Source organism: Schistocerca gregaria, chromosome 6 (genome assembly GCF_023897955.1).
Source record: "Schistocerca gregaria isolate iqSchGreg1 chromosome 6, iqSchGreg1.2, whole genome shotgun sequence".
Taxonomy (NCBI): Eukaryota; Metazoa; Arthropoda; class Insecta; order Orthoptera; family Acrididae; genus Schistocerca; species Schistocerca gregaria.
The window spans coordinates 489,705,548-489,720,498 of NC_064925.1; the positions used below are offsets into that span (position 1 = coordinate 489,705,548).

The 14,951-nt window shown below is 46.4% G+C and overlaps 1 protein-coding gene across 3 annotated transcripts in view; it reads left to right on the forward strand.

Annotated features, from left to right (window-relative positions):
* Positions 1 to 14,951, forward strand: part of LOC126278505 (inactive dipeptidyl peptidase 10-like) — a 517,605-nt gene that overhangs the window by 375,703 nt on the left and 126,951 nt on the right. For all 3 annotated transcript variants that reach the window (XM_049978663.1, XM_049978662.1, XM_049978664.1), the window contains exon 6: positions 5,536 to 5,747. In XM_049978663.1, coding sequence (XP_049834620.1) covers positions 5,536 to 5,747 — 212 coding nt within the window. The remainder of the gene's footprint in view (positions 1 to 5,535; positions 5,748 to 14,951) is intronic.

Consider the following 14,951-nt stretch of genomic DNA (forward strand, 5'->3'; position numbering starts at 1 on the left):
AATGCTGACAGTGAGGTGCAAAAGTGTGAAACACGCAGGCAATCGTGCAATGGAGACACTCTCGTGCCTCCTACAGGGAGCTGAGCTAGTTTGGAAGTGGTTGTCTTCGGACGAATGTCATTTCGCACAACTGCCACAAAGTTGAGCGTACTGCGTCGGTTTTGCAACGACGCTGGTATCAGTGGTCACGTGAACATTCTCACACGCGCAGATGAGGTTCTGGACGTCCACGTATCACTGACTCCCGCCAGGATTGTCGTTTTATAAGTGCAGCAGTGGCAGATCGTACATATGCCACAAACAGATCAGAGGGCTCGTGAGCCCAGATGTGTCAAGACGAACTGCTGCGAAGCAGTTATTTGCACTGGAACCACGGGTACACAGACCTCTAGCCCGTCTTCCAGTCACGCCACAGCGTCAACGTGCACGGCTTGACTTGTGCCGCCAGAGAGGATCACTTGGAACTTGGAATGTCGCGTCGTGGTCTTGAGTGATGAAAGCAGATTCTGCTTGCACGCAAGTAATGGTCGTTTCCGTGTCCTACATTGACCTGGTGCGCACTGTCTCGTAGAGTACACTCGTCCAAGACACGCTGGCCCCACCCAGGCCTTATGGTCTGGGGTGCGATCAGCTACAACTCTCATTCACTTTAGGTGTCTCTGGAGGGGATGCTAACCAGCGTTCGATACGTGCAGAATGTCGTTGGACCCGTTCTTTTGCCGTTCTTGCAACAGGAGTGTGTTGTGTTCTTCCAACAGGATAGTTCTCGTCCACATACTGCACATGAACACAATGCGCCAATCTGTAACCATTAAAAAAAACTCCTCGCGTGGTTTGGTTACTTTCTGATACTGTATCTCGAAAATGATATCACTGTCTCGATGGGCACGCCGGAGTGTGTGCGTCGCCCATGCTTGTAACGAAAGCAACTGTGTTCGTTGTCTGTCGATCTCCTTCACTTATAGATGTAGCGACTGCACCATTCGATAACGCGATGCCTCCATTGACCTGAAATAACCAAACATCCCTTGCGTGTTCGCGACAGACCCTTCAGTTTACGCAAACTTGCTAACTCTAGTTCTTATGCCCGCTTTGAGAATGGTTATTCAAACGTTAACAAGTAGTGTCTTGAATCATTATTTCATCACCCAAGACGAGGCCACATTATGAATCTTGCGAGGATATTAAGTTGTCAATTATTATTCCGTCGTCAAGGCGTCGCTACGTCGCGTATTCAACAACTGCACGACGTAACTCCAGAGATAACATACCCTTGAACAATGTTCCGAACGCTTCATAATTTTGGTGTAAAGTAATTGCTGTTCACATTTAAATTATCACTAATTCACTGCGCGCTTTTATGTTATCAGAATAATCAGTTAATTTCAAGTATACACTTTAAATGTCCATTAAATGATGTAGGCGACACGGAGAATTAAAGTTGAATTAAGGGGTATTGTTCTTAATTATTGTCTGTCCCTAAGCTGGGCGCACACACCGATATGTCATTTAGGGATTTATGTCCATTAACATAAGTAATCCTGACTTTGACGATAACTTGTGACAATGCGACGAATAATCTCTTCGTTATTCCGTTTAGTTGTGGCCTACTCAAGTCTAATAATCGAGTTTACGTCGGCGATCAGTCTCTTTCTGCGTCCTTTGAAGTACGTGACTATTAAGTACTACGAAGGCTAAATCCCATCACAAATCAGTAGTCACACGATTCACTTTTCAGTCACATACATCAAAACCGGTTATTTGACTAACGGTAAAGAAGATCCTACTTTAGTCCGACTTCTGACTGATACTTCCAGTCTACAGGGTAGTCCATTGATAGTGACCGGGCCATATATATCACGAAATAAGCATCAAACGAAAAAACTACAAAGAACGGAACTTGTCTAGCTTGAAGGGGGAAACCAGATGGCGCTATGGTTGGCCCGCTAGATGGCGCTGCCAAAGGTCAAACGGATATCAACTTCGTTTTTTTTTAAATAGGAATCCCCATTTTATTACATATTCGTGTAGTACGTAAATAAATATGAATGTTTCAGTTGGACCACTTTTTTCACTTTGTGACAGATGGCGCTGTAACAGTGTGGACGGTATTTTCTTCGTGATACATTACCCTGTTAAAATGGACCATTTACCAATTGCAGAAAAGGTCGATATCGTGTTGATGTGCGGCTATTGTGATCAAAATGCCCAACGGGCGTGTGATATGTATGCTGCTCGGTATCCTGGACGACATCATCCAAGTGTTCGGACCGTTTGCCAGATAGTTACGTTGTTTAAGGAAATGATGATGCCCAAGTAGGTGTTTTAGCTGCTGTCGCGGCTAATCCGCACATCAGTAGCAGACAAATTGCGCGAGAATCGGGAATCTCAAAAACGTCGGTGTTGAGAATGCTACATCAACATCGATTGCACCCGTACCAAATTTCTATGCACCAGGAATTGCATGGCGAGGACTTTGAACGTCGTGTACAGTTCTGCCACTGGGCACACGATAAATTACGGGACGATGACAGATTTTCTGCACGCGTTCTGTTTAGAGTTGGAGCGTCATTCACCAACAGCGGTAACGTAAACCGGCATAATATGCACTATTGGCCAACGGAAAATCCACGATGGCTGCGACAAGTGGAACATCAGCGACCTTGGCGGGTTAATGTATGGTGCGGCATTATGGAAGAAAGGATAATTGGCCCCCATTTTATCGATGGCAATCTAAATGGTGCAATGTATGCTGGTTTGCTACGTAGTGTTCTAACGATGTTACTACAAGATGTTTCACTGCATGAAAGAATGTCAAAGTACTTCCTACATGATGGATGTCCGGCACATAGCTCGCGCGCGGTTGAAGCGGTATTGAATAGCATATTTCATGGCAGGTGGATTGGTCGTCGAAGCACCATACCAAGGCCCACACGTTCACCGGATCTGACGTCCCGGGATTTCTTTCTGTGGGGAAAGTTGAAGGATATTTGCTATCGTGATCCACCGACAACACCTGACAACATGCGTCAGGGCATTGTCAATGCATGTGCAAACATTACGGAAGGCGAACTACTCGCTGTTGAGAGGAATGTCGTTACACGTATTGCCAAATGCATTGAGGTTGACGGACAACATTTTGAGCATTTTTTGCATTAATGTGGTATTTACAGGTAATCACGCAATAACAGCATGCGTTCGCAGAAATGATATTTTCACAAAGGTACATGTATCACATTGGAACAACCGAAATAAAATGTTCAATCGTACCTACGTTCTATATTTTAATTTTAAAAACCTACCTGTTACCAACGGTTCGTCTAAAATTGTGAGCCATATGTTTGTGACTATTACAGCGCCATCTATCACAAAGCGAAAAAAGTGGTCCAACTAAAACATTTATATTTCTTTACGTACTACACGAATATGTAATAAAGATGGAGGTTCCTATTTTAAAAAAAAAAACGAAGTTGATATCCGTTTGACCTTTGGCAGCGCCATTTAGCGGGCCAACCACAGCGCTATCTGTTTTCCCCCTTCAGGCTAGACAAGTTTCGTTCTTTGTAGTTTTTTCATTTGACGCTTATTTCGTGAGATATTTGGTCCGGTCACGATCAATGGACCACCCTGTACATCGTAAAACGTTAAACTTCAAGTGAGTTTTAAAACAATCTAACAGCGCTTAACATACGTACAACCGTTGCAGAGCAGAAGATAGAAATCTCCATTACTGAATTTCATTGTATTCACAACGAACTTACAGCTCGATGCGGCTACAGCTGTCTACTAGGATAAATGTTATCTTTAGTCGATTTATGGTCTGGGCTTTAACCTTCGTAAATAATAATTTTTGAATCATTTCTTTAAAGTTCCTGTTTTGTATCACATGGTATTCTTTCAATCAGTCATTTCTTTATAATAAGCATTACTATTTATATAACATCGCTGTTAATCAGACTGATAAGAGTGTAAATTTTGTTGTCAGAGCTGCCGTCACTGCCAGCATGACTTATTTTGGTATTTCCTTTGCAACACAAATGATGGTTATTATGTGTTCTATATTTGGGGTGTTACATGATGTAGATGTACACTAGCGGCCATTAAAATTTCTACACCACGAAGATGACGTGCTACAGACACGAAATTTAACCGACAGGAAGAAGATGCTGTGATATGCAAATGTGATTAGCTTTTCAGAGCATTCACACAAGGTTGGCGCCGGTAGCGACACATACAACGCGCTATCATGAGGAAAGTTTCCAACCGATTTCTCATACACAAACAGCAGTTGACCGGCGTTGCCTGGTCAAACGTTGTTGTGATGCCTCGTGTAAGGAGGAGAAATGCGTACCATCACGCTTCCGACTTTGATAAAGGTCGGATTGTAGCCTATCGCCATTGCGGTTTATCGTATCGCGACATTGCTGCTCGCGTTGGTCGAGATCCAATGACTGTTAGCAGAATATGGAATCGGTGGGTTCAGGAGGGTAATACGCAACGCCGTTCTGGATCCCAACGGCCTAGTATCACTAGCAGTCGAGATGACAGGCATCTTATCAGCATGGCTGTAACGGATCGTGCACCCACGTCTCGATCCCTGAGTCAACAGATTGGGACGTTGCAAGACAACAACCATCTGCACGAACACTTCGACGACGTTTGCAGCAGCATGGACTATCAGCTCGGAGTCCATGGCTGCAGTTACCCTTGACGCTGCATCATAGACAGGAGCGCCTGCAATGGTGTACTCAATGACGAACCTGGGTGCACGAATGGCAAAACGTAATTTTTAGGATGAATCCAGGTTCTGTTTACAGCATCATGACGGTCGCATCCGTGTTTGGCGACATCGCGGTGAACGCACATTGGAAGCGTGTATTCGTCATCGCCATACTGGCGTATCACCCGGCGTGATGGTATGCGGTGCCATTGGTTACACGTCTCGGTCATCTCTTGTTCGCATTGATGCCACTTTGAACAGTGGACGTTACATTTCAGATGTGTAGGAGCCGCGGCTCTACCGATCCCTGCGAAACCCTGCATTTCTGCAGGGTAATGCACGACCGCATGTTGCAGGTGCTGTACGGGCCTTTCTGGATATAGAAATATTCGACTGCTGACCTGGTCAACACATTCTCCAGATCTCTCACCAATTGAAAACTTCTCGTCAATGGTGGCCGAGCAACTGGCTCGTCACAATACGTCAGTCACTACTCTTGATGAACTGTGGTATCGTGTTGAAGCTGCATGGGCAGCTGTACCTGTACACGCCATCCAAGCCTTGTTTGACTCAATGCCCAAGCGTATCAAGGCCGTTATTACGGCCAGATGTGGTTGTTCTGGGTGCTGATTTCTCAGGATGTATACACCGAAATCGCGTGAAAATGTAATCACATGTCAGTTCTAGTATAACATATTTGTCCAATGAATACCCGTTTATCAACTGCATTTCTTGTTGGTGTAGAAATTGTAATGGCCAGCAGTGTAGGTGGAGGTGTACGAGAGCGGACAGTGGGTGGAGCTGCGCTGTTGCAGGACGAAGTACCCGCTGTCGCCGGCGGGGCTGGACGGGTCGGCGCCGCGGCTGCAGCTGGCCGTGTGGGCGCCGTCCGGCTCGCGGCTCGCCTTCGTGCACGACAACGACCTCTACTACTGCGACGACCCCCGGCGACGGCCGGCCCTCCGGCTCACCACGGCCGGCGTGCCGGGCGTCCTCTTCAACGGCGTGCCCGACTGGCTGTACGAGGGTGAGCACGCTCGCCCACTTCTTGGCGGCTCGCGGGAGGTTGCTGCGTTGCCAGTTGCAGACGACGCACACGCCAAGAGAAGCAGCAGCTTAGTATAGGACGCAAATTTACGTTTAGGGGGAAGCGCGCAGTTCAGGAAGTAAATCCACCACGACCGCATTAACCCTTCCGCTGCTACAGAGACGTGCTCCCCGCATTCCGCGCTGTGCGCGATTTTGTCATCACTGCACTGCTCGCCTGTGCTGACACGTGGTGTTCCGACTGCTTTCACACTCTTATCATTCGATTTCACAAAAACAATTTGGCCCAAAAATTTGATTTTTACACATCTTCTTGACTGATACCTTCCCCCCATACATGACTTAATTTTGTTTCGATGTTCAACGCATCAAATGCAGTAAACCGTGGCACGAAATTTTGAAAAGTTTGCAGAGGAATAAGTCCATAAGGGTTGTAGCCTCTCCCCGATGTTATTCAATCTGTATATTGAGCAAGAAGTAAAGGAAAAGCACAGAAAAATTTGGAGTAGGCATTAAAATCCATGGAGAAGAAATAAAAACTTTGAGGTTCGCCGATGACATTGTAATTCTATGACAGACAGCAAAGGAGTTGGAAGAGCAGTTGAACGGAATATACAGTGTCTTCAAAGGAGTGTATAAGATGAACATCAACAAAAGCAAAACGAGGATAATGGAATGTAGTCGAATTAAGTCGGGTGATGCTGAGGGAATTAGATTAGGAAATGAGACACTTAAAGTAGTAAAGCAGTTTTGCTATTTGGGGAGCAAAATGATGGTCGAAGTACAGAAGATATAAAATGTAGACTGGCAATGGCAAGGAAAGCGTTTCTGAAGAAGAGAAATTTGTTAACATCGAGTATTGATTTAAGTGTCAGGAAGTCGTTTCTGAAAGTATTTGTATGGAGTGTAGCCATGTGTGGAAGTGAAACATGGACGATAAATAGTTTGGACAAGAAGAGAATAGAAGCTTTCGAAATGTGGTGCTACAGAAGAGTCCTGAAGATTAGGTGGGTAGATCACTTAACTAATGAGCAGGTATTGAATAGAATTGGGGAGACGAGGAATTTGTGGCACAACTTGACAAGAAGAAGGGACCAGTTGGTAGGACATGTTCTGAGTCATCAAGGGATCACAAATTTAGCATTGGAGGGCAGCGTGGAGGGTAAAAATCGTAGAGGGAAGCCAAGAGATGAATACACTAAGCAGATTCAGAAGGATGTAGGCTGCAGTAGGTACTGTGAAATGAAGAAGCTTGCACAGGATAGAGTAGCATGGAGAGCTGCATCAAACCAGTCTCAGGACTGAAGACCACTACAACAAACAACAACATCGATATATCCCCTCTCGCACTATCTTTGCTCGACTGCTGTTACTTCCCGGTCGTTGTCTGTCATAAGGAGTTCGGGATCGAGTTCTGGCGGCCAGTCAGTTGGAACGCGCGTGGAGCGTAGTCCGGACCTGCCCGTTGGGACGTTGCAACGCGGCACTACTGCAGTTGGGCTGGAGCAGCAGTGAGGTCTGCGTCGACATGGCTCGCCCGACCTTAGCCGCCACGTATCGCTTGAGCCGGGCCACGATCTTGGTGGATTGTCGGTCGGTCGTCCTACAGAACGACGCGTTTTGGCTCGCCGACCATTCATGAGGCGGCTGTGTGTGTGTGTGTGTGTGTGTGTGTGTGTGTGTGTGTGTGTGTGTGTGTGTGTGCATCGACTCCCAATTCGTCTTCGAGCGTTCTTAGTTAGTATTGGGTATCGTTCAGGTCTTCAGGCAAGTGTTTGTCAGGTTGTGTGTGCAGTTGGCGCTATTTCCACTGGCGACGATTTTAGATGTTGTCAGCATTCTGATGGGAGTCGGTTGGTTGCTGTGGTGCAGTCATCTGGGTCCACTCGCGGTCCCTGCGCAGTGTCGGAGCGTGAGTGGAGCTGTCCGATCGCTACGAACTTCGTGGTTTACGGACCCAGGACGTCAAAGTGGAGTAGTGGTTTCAACTACACAAGCCACGTCCATCCATGTTGTGTGGTTCGTTTCGGTTGTTCGCTGTTGGGAAGGTTTTCTGTGAGTAACACCGAGTGTTTCTACTGCTGAAATTTAGCCACCATGCGGTGCAATTAACTACACTCCTGGAAATGGAAAAAAGAACACATTGACACCGGTGTGTCAGACCCACCATACTTGCTCCGGACACTGCGAGAGGGCTGTACAAGCAATGATCACACGCACGGCACAGCGGACACACCAGGAACCGCGGTGTTGGCCGTCGAATGGCGCTAGCTGCGCAGCATTTGTGCACCGCCGCCGTCAGTGTCAGCCAGTTTGCCGTGGCATACGGAGCTCCATCGCAGTCTTTAACACCGGTAGCATGCCGCGACAGCGTGGACGTGAACCGTATGTGCAGTTGACGAACTTTGAGCGAGGGCGTATAGTGGGCAAGCAGGAGGCCGGGTGGACGTACCGCCGAATTGCTCAACACGTGGGGCGTGAGGTCTCCACAGTACATCGATGTTGTCGCCAGTGGTCGGCGGAAGGTGCACGTGCCCGTCGACCTGGGACCGGACCGCAGCGACGCACGGCTGCACGCCAAGACCGTAGGATCCTACGCAGTGCCGTAGGGGACCGCTCCGCCACTTCCCAGAAAATTAGGGACACTGTTGGTCCTGGGGTATCGGCGAGGACCATTCGCAACCGTCTACATGAAGCTGGGCTACGGTCCCGCACACCGTTAGGCCGTCTTCCGCTCACGCCCCAACATCGTGCAGCCCGCCTCCAGTGGTGTCGCGACTGGCGTGAATGGAGGGACGAATGGAGACGTGTCGTCTTCAGCGATGAGAGTCGCTTCTGCCTTGGTGCCAATGATGGTCGTATGCGTGTTTGGCGCCGTGCAGGTGAGCGCCACAATCAGGACTGCATACGACCGAGGCACACAGGGCCCACACCCGGCATCATGGTGTGGGGAGCGATCTCCTACACTGGCTGCACACCTCTGGTGATCGTCGAGGGGTCACTGAATAGTGCACGGTACATCCAAACCGTCATCGAACCCATCGTTCTACCATTCCTAGACCGGCAAGGGAACTTGCTGTTCCAACAGGACAATGCACGTCCGCATGTATCCCGTGCCACCCAACGTGCTCTAGAAGGTGTAAGTCAACTACCCTGGCCAGCAAGATCTCCTGATCTGTCCCCCATTGAGCATGTTTGGGACTGGATGAAGCGTCGTCTCACGCGGTCTTCACGTCCAGCACGAACGCTGGTCCAACTGAGGCGCCAGGTGGAAATGGCATGGCAAGCCGTTCCACAGGACTACATCCAGCATCTCTACGATCGTCTCCATGGGAGAATAGCAGCCTGCATTGCTGCGAAAGGTGGATATACACTGTACTAGTGCCGACATTGTGCATGCTCTGTTGCCTGTGTCTATGTGCCTGTGGTTCTGTCAGTGTGATCATGTGATGTATCTGACCCCAGGAATGTGTCAATAAAGTTTCCCCTCCCTGGGACAATGAATTCACGGTGTTCTTATTTCAATTTCCAGGAGTGTATATTGGTTGACTACAATTCAAGTGCACCAGCGGAATTTTCTGCCATGTGGCCGTTAGTGTTCCGGGTAGCTGCCCTGGCCACTAACGTAATTTCAGGCAGTGTCCTTTCCTCGCCTGTTGTCGATAATCACGTTCGTGACTTTCGTGTTTGAGTTCTCATGGGCCTTCAGCCATTTAAACCCTTATTCTAAAAAAACATGTATAAAAATAAAAACAAAAATTATACTGACACCACTCGTGACGTCTAGTAATCAGTTACACATTACACAGGGATGTCCGGATGCTTTTGATCAAACTGTGTTCTTCGGGTAAATCAAGAAACAACAACAAAACGTGGCTTTTCGTTGAAAGCCGATGATGAACGACGTACTGGGAGGCCAAGTCTCCATATAGACCGGAAGATAGTGGGCAGACACAAGATGGCGCCAAGTGGAGACAGGAAGCCAAAAGACCAGACTTGGCTACATTGTGAGACAGACCCTAAGGAAGAAGAAGAAGATAAATGGAACCTTGTACGAGTTTCTGGCCACATAGCATCTACGTAAGATTAAATACAGCTTGCTGAACGAGTTAGGTAACAAAGCTAGAAATGATCCGCAAAACATATTTTTCTGTAATGTTAGGTGGACAATGAAAATTAAAAAGTGAAATTGGAAAAGAAACAAGAATGAGGGAATCCTGTTGGATACCAGCTAGGAAAAATAAAAACGTTGATTAATATTCCTCAAACTGAAGACAAAAAGAATAAACCTTAAAGAACGGTTTTCCGTCTTTGATGCCATCTACCGCACTTCGTTCGCTTACAAAGCTTCACATCGTATCGTGTTAATGTATTTCTTGCCTCATTGTCATGCCGTCGAATTTTTAAGGTCAACTGACAAATTAAAGCGCAACCAAATGTGATTTGGCAACAATACTTTCGGAGTTGTGTGTATGAGGGTATCCCTTCCCCAAAATTCGACTAGATCAACGAGAAAAAACTAAAACTTCCCTCCGGTCTGTATAACCCATTCTTAACAGCGTAGGACTGAACCAAGACCGTCTACGCCTTCGGAGCTCTGTCGCAGAATACATAAAGGTGCGTTTACACCTGTGTGCCTTGCTTCTAGTTGTCATGCGTCTGCGTTTGCCCCACACGCCAGAAGAGGGTTGCCTGTAGGTGTACGCCTCTTTCTCGACATGTGGGTATGCGTGATTTCATTTACATCTTAAACGGTTCCAGTGATCAAAATAACCACTTCCCTAGAAGCAACCGTCGCCGCAGCCGGCATATTTTAAGCCAAACATGAAACTGTGGAAAGAATGTCTGCGTGTTTGTGGGGAGTTCAACGGCCTGGTTATCAGCGTCCTTAGAAATATTAATAAGAACGTCTGTGTATAAAGCGTCGTAATACTAGGAAGAGTAAGCCTTACGCAAGTACACTCTCTCACTCCCTACCTCACGATCATCCGCTCATTCAAGTTATCTCACACATATGAAGGCAGTTTTAAAACGAGCAGATGTTCTAAAACTGGCAACTATAACAGAAGTGAGTTAAGAGGAGCCGGCCGGTGTGGCCGTGCGGATCTAGGCGCTTCAGTCTGGAACTGCGTGACCGCTACGCTCGCAGGTTCGAATTCTGCCTCGGACATGGATGTGTGTGATGTCCTTAGGTTAGTTAGGTTTAAGTAGTTCTAAGTTCTAGGGGACTGATGACTACAGATGTTAAGTCCCATAGCGCTCAGAGCCAATTTTAGTTAACAGGATAGCTAAAGTAGTTACAGAGGGAAATTTGACTGGCTGATCACTTACAGAGGACTTGGATCAGCCACCCTGATAGCAGATAAAAAACGTCGCCCTAAAATTTTAGGAAATAATTCGGATACGAGGGTTGTCCAGAAAGTAATTTCCAATCGGTCGCTAAATGGAAACCACAGTGAAAACCAAAAACGTTTTATTTGCAAACAGTTACGTACACCTTCCACCTACTTCTCTACATAGTCGCTGCTCAAATTTCGAGTGTTGTCGTAGTGTTGCATCAACTTCCCAATATCCTCGTCACAGAAAGCAGCTGCCTGTGCTTTCGGCCAGTTATCTGCACTGATCTGCAGCTCGTTGTCTGTGGGAAAAATTTGTCTTCATAGCCAACGGTTCTTGGCGCAGATATGAGACTCAGGGGGAGACAATTACGGACTATATTGTGGGTGATCGCCGTGCGGTTCTAGGCGCTACAGTCTGGAGCCAAGAGACCTATACGGTCGCAGGTTCGAATCCTGCCACGGCCATAGATGTGTGTGGTGTCCTTAGGTTAGTTAGGTTTAGTTAGTTCTAAGTTTTAGGCGATTGATGACCTCAGAAGTTAAGTCGCATAGTGCTCAGAGCCATTTGAACCATTTTTGTGGGTGATCAAACACTTCTCATCGGAAACGCTGCAGCAGCATCTTCATTGCCCCTGCAGTGTGCGGCCGAGAATTGGCGTGAAGAAGGAACTGCTCGACAGTTGTGTTATGTGGACTGCATGACACAGGCGAAATCTCTAACCAGGCCCTCATACTTGGCGGGACACGCTATTCCCTAAGCATCTTTACGTACACTGCCCAAAACATCTGTGCAAAGCTTTACCGGATTTTCCCAGTGTTTTCCATTTCGCGACCGATCGAAACTTACTTTCTGGACAACCATCGTATTTCGCAAAAGTTTAAGTCGTACCACATTCGTGTCAGTGTCAGTTAAAATGCTGGGCAAATCTGTCGGCAAATGAGCTGCCTTCCTCTGATTTGATTAAACTACTTAGTCTACTAAAATGTGGTGCAGCGTGGCCTGTACGACACAAGCACCACATACCGGAGGGTCCTCTTGCTGCAGCAAGAAACCATGCGCCATAGGGCTGTGTCCTATGCATAGGCGAGTGACAAGGACCTTATCCCGCCTGCATGGCTGGAAGGAGGTACGCCACGACCGCGCTGTTGACTTTGCTAGGCGCAGCTTATTGTCTGGCACTTCACACCATTCTGTTTCGCATCTACGCACTACTCTGTATCTCAACATTGAGGTGATAACGTGTAGAAGCATGATATACGGAACTGTCTGTCGCGATACACCTTCTTGGCTGCCACATCCGCCATTTCGTTTCCCTTAATACCCATACGCTCTGGAATCCGGCAGAAAGTCACCTCCTTCCCTAGCGTTGGTAGAGGAGGACGTCCTAGATATCCTGGACTACTTAATCTGCTGCGTAAAAGTGTTGTACAAAGTAAAGAGCACTCTGGCAGTTGGATTAGACGAGGAATTTAGTAGATACAATACATCTCATCTACTCCAGAGCCCTCATGATTGCATGTAATTCAGCATCTAAGACGGTGAAGTCTTGAGATAATCGGATCTTAAGGACACGATCAGGGAAAACAAGGTTTTGGATAATGAATTCGTGAGTGTGGTGGAAGCGGCAAGAATGGGATGGACTATTCTGTTTAAAAACTGTACTCATGACTTCGGAGTAATCCTTCATGCCTTTGGACCACTGGCCGCGAAGCAAAAGACAAAATACTCTATACCAGTGGCGACAAGGGTAGCTCGGGCACTTCGAATTCTTGCCACCGGAAACATGCAGCCCAGATTGACGTTCCAGTTCAAAGTACCTGCTGCGTGCTGTCTGCAAAATGTGTTACAGATGGAGATAGCAGCAACGAAGTATAAATATGCAACGCGATAGTTTTTCTCGCATCTCATTATTTATGATGTCATATCTCCTGAACTATGATATTGTAAGTACGTTCAGCGCCTTATGTGGATACCGTCTGGAAATTTATTGCGAATAGAGTTAGTAGCAAAGGAGCAATGTATTTCAACGTCGTACAGGTTGCGGCAGTTTTTCGGGCACCTTGTTGTCTACTACGCCATATCTCGGGAACTATGTGTCATACAATGATATAATTTTGCATTTACATTCCGTGGTATATGTGCATATTGTCGCGAAAACAGGTTGCAGTAAAGAAGTAATAAATTATAGTGTCATGCCTCACACAGTGCATGAACAGCGGAAAAAAGTAAGTGATAAATACAGGATGCGTCAAAAAAATGTATACACACTTTGAAGCGTCATAGAAAATTTATTTCTCGTTCTACAATGTTAAATTTCTGCAAATGGAAAGCTTAAAGTCCAATTGGAAAAATAAAAGTACTTTTCAAATGTGATTAATGTTCAAACTGGTGGCGTTCAGCATCAATACATTTCTAAATACGAGTCACCACTGATTCCGTACATTATATGAAAGTGTCCTATGAGATTTCTGCGCACATTGCCTGAATCTCATTCCAAAGTGTGTCCAAGTTACGTGGTTTACATTTGTACACCTTATCTTTTACTGTGCCCCATAAGAAGAAATCCAGCGTCGTGAGGTCTGGAGAACGTGCAGGAAACTCGATTGGTCCCGTGCGTCCTATCCACTGGCCTGGCACATTGTGATGCAGGTATGCTCATACGTCCCTATGATAGTGCGGCGGGGCGCCATATTGTTGGAAATATAACTCATCATTACCATATAATGCACGAAGGGCAGGGAATATGGAATCAACAAGCATTGTTAGGTACGTTTCTCCAGTAACAGTACCTTCAAAGCGGAAAGGCCCAATGAGTCCCTTTGCAGACAAACCACACCCCACATTTACACCAGGCAAATTCACAGCCTTTTCAACTGTAATGTGAGATTAGTATACACAATTTTGCCTATTGACAGTTCCATTGAGTTTGAATTGGGCTTCATTCGACCAAATTATGCTACCCATAAATCCCGGTTCACGTCACATCATCTCCTGAACACATTCACAAAATTCTAACCTTCGATCTGGATGTCGTCACTTAGCTGTTGCACCAGCCTTGGAATGTACACACAAAACCTGCCTTTCTTCAGAATGCGCAGCACACTATTAGCACTTACATTACTCTCACTTGCCGCTTGCTTTGAAGATTTTTGAGGCGAACGCTGAAACAGTTCAGAGACCACAGTTGTGGAATCATCACTTGTAGCTGTACGAGGTCGCCCTAATCGACCTTTATGCACATCACACACTGTTCCATGAATTTCGAATTTGTCTCGTAGACGTGTAATTGTTAACCTCGAAGGTGGTTCTGTACCATACTCACTTCTCCACTGTTTTCGAACCGCAGCTACATTCTCAAACTTCCAGTACCACTTAATAATCTGCTTCCGCCATTCAAAGCTCAAACGTAAGTCCGCCATGTTGCAGTTACTTCCTTGCTACTGCTGCCACCTGTTGAAGAAACATAACATTACTTTATCACAGATATTTAACCTTGTAGAACGGGAAATAAATTGTCTATGACAGTTCAAAGTGTGTATGCATTTTTTGATGCACCCTGTATTTTCCCTTTCATCCTTTTGTAGAGTTTTCCTGCGATAAAAAAATTTCTTAAAGATTTGAATCTACGTGGAAAGTTTGTTGCAAGTCGCTAAGTGCTCTCATTCTCGAGTAGTCTGTGCATTCATGTGTCGCGGACTACTTTCTTTTTTCACTCCCACCCCAACTCCTTTGATATATTGATGGTTCTTACCCCCACAGCCATTGTCTCCTGACAGTGGCCCCAGTTTGATTAAAATCGGCCCTGCGGTTTAGGAGGAGATGAGGACACACACACAGGCACGCA